Source organism: Monoraphidium neglectum (assembly GCF_000611645.1).
Source record: "Monoraphidium neglectum strain SAG 48.87 unplaced genomic scaffold scaffold03968, whole genome shotgun sequence".
In the NCBI taxonomy this organism is placed as follows: domain Eukaryota; kingdom Viridiplantae; phylum Chlorophyta; class Chlorophyceae; order Sphaeropleales; family Selenastraceae; genus Monoraphidium; species Monoraphidium neglectum.
The window spans coordinates 4-5,301 of record NW_014009661.1 but is presented as its reverse complement, the minus strand read 5'-3'; the positions used below and the strand labels follow the sequence as shown (position 1 = coordinate 5,301).

The window sequence follows — 5,298 nt, the reverse complement described above, 5'->3', positions numbered from 1 at the left end:
CGTGGTTGGGTGGCACTTGCAACAGGTGGGTGCCACACCAACACGCCCGCTGCTGCTCCGCGCAAACGCAAACACGCGAGCAGCTGTGCACGACGTGTGTCTGAGGACCCTGAGACCCCATCTTGACTCCTAATAGGAAGGCCGCACCCCTGGTGTGCCAGCAGGATGTTGGTGTCCAGCACCAGCAGCAGGCGGCGGACGTGGAGGGCGGCCCCGCCGTGAGGATGCGCGCTCAGCGGGTGTGGAGGTGGCCCCGACGGCCGCCTCTGGTTGACCTGCTGCCCCTGCTCCCGCACAGGCCGTTGATCCTGATGCTGCAGCACTGTCGCAGCGGCAGGGGTGCCACTGCTGCCGCCGGCTGGTGGCTGGCCGTCCAGCAGCGCCGCCCCCAGGATGGCCCCCACCGGATCGATCTCCATGGCTGTGACGTTGCCCTCCGCCGCCATCATCATGGCGGAGTAGTCCGGCCGCGCCCTCAGCGCCTCAACAAACGCCTGAGCCTCAGCCATGACAACATCACCATCGCCAGAAGACACAGCAGCCACCGCCGCGGGCGGCCGCGAGGGCGGTGCGGCGGCGGCAGCGCCGGGTTGAGTGCGGGACAGGGGTCCGGGCGTCGACGACGTTCGGGCTGCGGCCGGCGGCGGGGGCGGCGGGCTGGCGGCGATGCGCAGCATCAGCGGCAGGGAAAGCCACACGTGGCTGGGATCATGACACACAAACGTGTCTGAGCTGCCGTTCGCGCCGCCCTGGCCCTCCCAGCACGCACGCAGCTGTGCCGCGCTGCTGAGCCGGGACCCGTGCTGCTGCGACCGCTGCCGCTGCAGCTGGCTGCCGCTTGCCGCGCCTCGCCCATACCCACACACCTCGTCGTCATCGCTGTCCCCTGCATCAGCCTTGCCTGCGGCACCCGCGGCGCCGCTTGCGTCTGCACTCCCGTGCCGCCGCCACTGAAGCAGTGCTGCGTCGGATAGGCGCGCCTTGGCCGCCGTGGCGGCCGCGATGGTGGCGGCCTTGGCGCTGACCAGCGAACGCACCTCGTGCAGCACTTCATTGAAGCTGCCGGACACAGTCAACCACTCAACACCAGGCACAGCGGGTGCGCCAGGGTGTTTGGCACCATGGAGGCTGCCAGGGGTGGCGGGCCAGAACAGCTTGGCGCCCGAGGCGGTGGTCTTGTAAGACCCAGGGCCGCCTGGCAGGAGCAGGCTTGCCTGCGTTATGCAATGTTAGCGGCTGAACACCAGTATATGTTGATATCATGGGTGGTATCGTGGCAAGGAAGCAAACGTCAGCACATGGCTGGGGTGCTCTGCTGCGCGCGCACTGATACATCGAGGCTGGGGTGTGCTGCTCCAAAGGCCGTGAATGCCGCCAGCCACCTCACCTGTTCTCGCGCAACACCAATACAATGTTCTTCATCCCACGTCATTTCTTCTCACTTCCATCATATCATGTGTTGACGCCGTGATTGCAAGTGCGCCACAAGATCACGTCTAATACCGGTATCACAGTAGGAGAAAACTCTACCACTTCAAATGAGGGTATCATAAGCTGCCACGTGTGTCGACATACCGTTTCGGGCCTGGAAGACTTTGAGACAACCTGGGGACCCAGGCGGTGACCTGCGCAGCACAGTGCATTACTGTTTGCTGTGTGCTGCGCGTCTTGTTCTGTGCATTTGTGCATGGTTTTCATGTGTGCGCGAGTCAGTGTTGGAAATATGCGGTGTGCTTCTGTGCGTGCGTGGGTGCATGGACGCGTGCGTGCATTTGTTTGCCTGTGCTGGCTGCCTGGTAGCTCTTGACTGGGGTGACCGCTGGACAAACCTGGGTGAAATGGACATTGCGAAAGAGATCCCAGCATACACCAATCAATAACAATGATACCACAATCAGCAAACGGGTTGAAAGCTCTTCTGCATGCGTCATTCAAACCTGCTGGGGCGTGTGTGGGGTACAGCTCAATATATCAGCCGGTGCATCGGGCGTGCCACCACCCACTACAACCCTGATCCCGCCCCACGACCCCGTCTGCCTGTCTGTTGCGTGCCAATGGTATCTGCCGTGCCCGTTCTGGGATCATGCTAAGCATTGTGAGCAAAGATCCAACAGGCACAGGCGAGACGCGCCAGCAACGTCACTCACCCGAGCAGCAGGGGACGGAATGAAATCGTGATCGCCCGCAACAGAGGGCACCTTAGTGCCAGGGATGATGTCTACTCTTGGTGCCAGGCCCCGCGTCCACCTGTTCCGCGGCCACGCCCCATCAGAGAGAACTGTCCCTTCATGTGCTTCCGCGGTTAAACTGCCAACAGCAACACCTCATTGTTGCAGGATGCAGTCACCACCAAAGAGCGGCGTCACCACAGCAGTGCAGAACGGCGTGGAAGTAGACAATGGATATCTTGTATGCGATCCCATGCAAGTTGTACCCCATGCAATCAGATCTGAGCCCCCCCTGCCTGCCCCCAAAACGAAGCAAGCACATGCACGGAAACATAATAATTGTGCAAATGCGCATACGTTCTTGTGTAAACAAGGCAGGATCTGAGCGGTTGCAAGACATGGGCCATGAGCAGCATCTGCAACCTTTATTTGCTGTGCGTTGACGCCCTGTCTGGCCTCACAGTGGGGCCGAGCAGGCCTGGCCGCTACCTGATGGTCTGGGGGCGTAATCCTGGTGTGGAGGCAAGTACTCAGCAACGCCGCAGCACCCCTGCTGGGCATGTGGCGCCTTGCATCATCAAGGGTTTGACTGAAGGTTGCGGTCACAATTAAATCCGCCTGGATCCAGCGCCACAGTAAACAGTGATTACAACAAGTACACAGGGTTGGTGACACTGTTGGGTTCATTTGCGCAGCAACACGCGCGATTCTGCTTATGCTGCAGCTGCTCACTCATGCACACCGTTGAGTGCCAGCTGATTGGTAGTAGGACCGCACTTAGGGTAAACACCTGATGTGTGCTCTGAGATGAACAGCCTCAAAGTGTGTTTGCCTGTGGCACAAACATCACTGGTGGGCAAGCTATGATCAGGCGGTCGAGCCGTAAGCAGGCCCTGTTCCCCGCGCCGACCATCAGCAAACTGTACTGGGTGGCTATTAGATAATACGGGTGTGACGAAACCGACAGACGGCTCTGGAAAGGCTTGCCAACTTGCTACGTATGGTGCCAAAGGCACACACTCAACCCAGTAACAAAAGCATGCGGGAGAGCAGCCCTGCTGCCTTTAAAGCCCTGAAGCGCCTGCAGAGCATGGCACACACTGCATGCCGGGCAGGGGGGCTTTGCAGGGTATCATGCACACCGCCCCCTCCCAAGGGCTTGCAGGCTTGGACGGGCACCCAGCTTCGGCACACAACACATTTTTGCACAAGAGACCCCGAAAGCTTGCAGGACCGCCATTGCACCTCGCGTGAAAACGCCGTCGCCGGTGTCGTGGGAGCATCACGCCACGGGCACTGCAATCTGTGCCCCCAGCGATGAGACCTTGGCCAGCAGATCTGACTCTATGAGAGAGAAGAAGTTTGAGATGCGGGTGTGCACGTTGCTGCTGGAGTTGATGGTGTTGAGGCGCAGCTCTGAGTCGAGGGACAGCGTCTCGGCCGCCTTGTCGGCCAGGCCAGACAGGCGCTCCACCTGGGGCGATGGGCAGGTTGCGGGAGTGGGGGGGGGGGGTTAGGGATTTATTTGAGCTGGCGGCAAACTCGCAAGAGCCTCAAAAGCTGCACAGGGGTAACGCTGATCTTACTCCTCATCGCCGGCGCCACTCCTAGAAACCCGCAACGCCGTACCACGCTCACAACCCCCTCCCCGACCCCAAACCCCCAGAACCACAAAGTGTGAAAAGCCTTTGCGGATTCAGCGATGCCACCAGCCAGCAATCGCACCCCTGCCCCCACCTCTGCCGCCAGCATCTCCTGGTTGTCCTCAAACAGGTCCTGGTTGATCTTGTTCTGCTGGGGGGTGAAGTCTTCCGCGAACATGGAGCCGCCGAAGAAGAAGTAGGCTGCGGCCGCATCGAGAGGAGGGGGGGGGCGAGAGGTGAGGGTGGTGCCGCAAGCTTGCATGCCGATTAGCACACAGGACCAAAAGCGCTTGATGTGTGCCGCCACATACCGCAAAGCACAAGGGAACAGCCCAGCATTCGTTGACGGCTGCTGCGCGGCGTGCACTCACCAAAGGCGTAGCTGTTGCAGAGCACGCGGCGCGCCGTACGCAGCTGGTCCAGCGCCCCCACCAGCCAGCTGAAGTCGCGCGCCTCGACGCCGTCGTGCTCGCTGCGCGTGATGCGCGCCATGAGCTTGGCCCTGTTGGGGGAGTCAGGGTGGAGGTGTCAGGGAGAGGGACACAAGGAGGGGGTGTGGTTGCGCAACGTGCGCGCTCCCTCTATATCAGGCAGCACAGCGGAGCGCATGCAGCGACATTCAGCCCCTCCTCTCAGCCCCTCAGACCCCCCTTGCCCCAGCCAGCCCCACCTGTTGGCCCTCTCCTTCTTGATGCTGTCCGCGTGGTTCTTGAAGCGCTCAAAGTAGAACATATAGCGCTTGTGGTTGCGCGCGGCCTCGCCCATGCGCACGTCCATCTCGTCCTGGCGGCCGTGGTGAGAGCAGGGGGGTGGGGTAGGGTGTGGGGGATGGGGGGCAGCATGGGCGCTGGGCCAGGACACGAAGAATGGCACCCGGTCGCGACTATGCAGGGAATCATGGGAGAGATGGGAAGCCTGCGGCAGGGCTGCAAAGGCGGGTGCCGGACTGAGGGGTCCTGTGAGCTTGCAGACAGCAGTTGCCAAGGCTCATTTCCCCACCTTGAACCTCCCGCAGCTGTGGCCCTCGATGGAGGTCCAGGTGTGCCGCATGCCGGTGCTCTGCCCACACAGCCAGCAGAACGGCTGGCCACACTTGCAGACTTTGGGGGAGGAGGGGGTGTGCGAGGGGGCAGCAGGAAGGGCAGGCGTTGGCAAAGTGTCCTCAGGGTTGCGTGCGTGCGTGCGTTTGCGCATTGATATGTGGAAATGTAGGTGGTGCGTTGGCCTTGAGCTGCAAGCGCTACTCTGGAACGCCACCACCCCACCTCCTTGGACCGGTCCACTCCTGGACTGCGTGCTCACCCACGAGGTTGCAGCCGCCGTTCTTCTCCACGGGCTTTGAGCACTTTGGGCAGGGCTTTGTGTTGGCCTGCAGGGCGCCGCATGACAGAGCTTCACGGTATGCCAGACGGCAAGCTGCACAGCGGATTTGACCTTGAATAAAGCCCTATGACCACGTGCGTCCTCCAGGCCTGGGTCACTCAACT

General features: G+C 61.3%; 1 protein-coding gene across 1 annotated transcript; it reads right to left on the bottom strand.

The window, feature by feature from the left end:
* Positions 1 to 3,450: 3,450 nt before the first annotated feature.
* MNEG_13665 (putative E3 ubiquitin-protein ligase ARI1) lies at positions 3,451 to 4,861 on the bottom strand (the record flags this gene model as incomplete). The annotated part of the gene is made up of 5 exons (XM_014037863.1): positions 3,451 to 3,642; positions 3,906 to 4,012; positions 4,183 to 4,313; positions 4,482 to 4,594; positions 4,811 to 4,861. The coding sequence occupies 5 exons, from the start codon at positions 4,859 to 4,861 to the stop codon at positions 3,451 to 3,453; spliced, it is 594 nt and encodes a 197-aa protein (XP_013893317.1).
* Between the last annotated feature and the right edge of the window lie 437 nt (positions 4,862 to 5,298).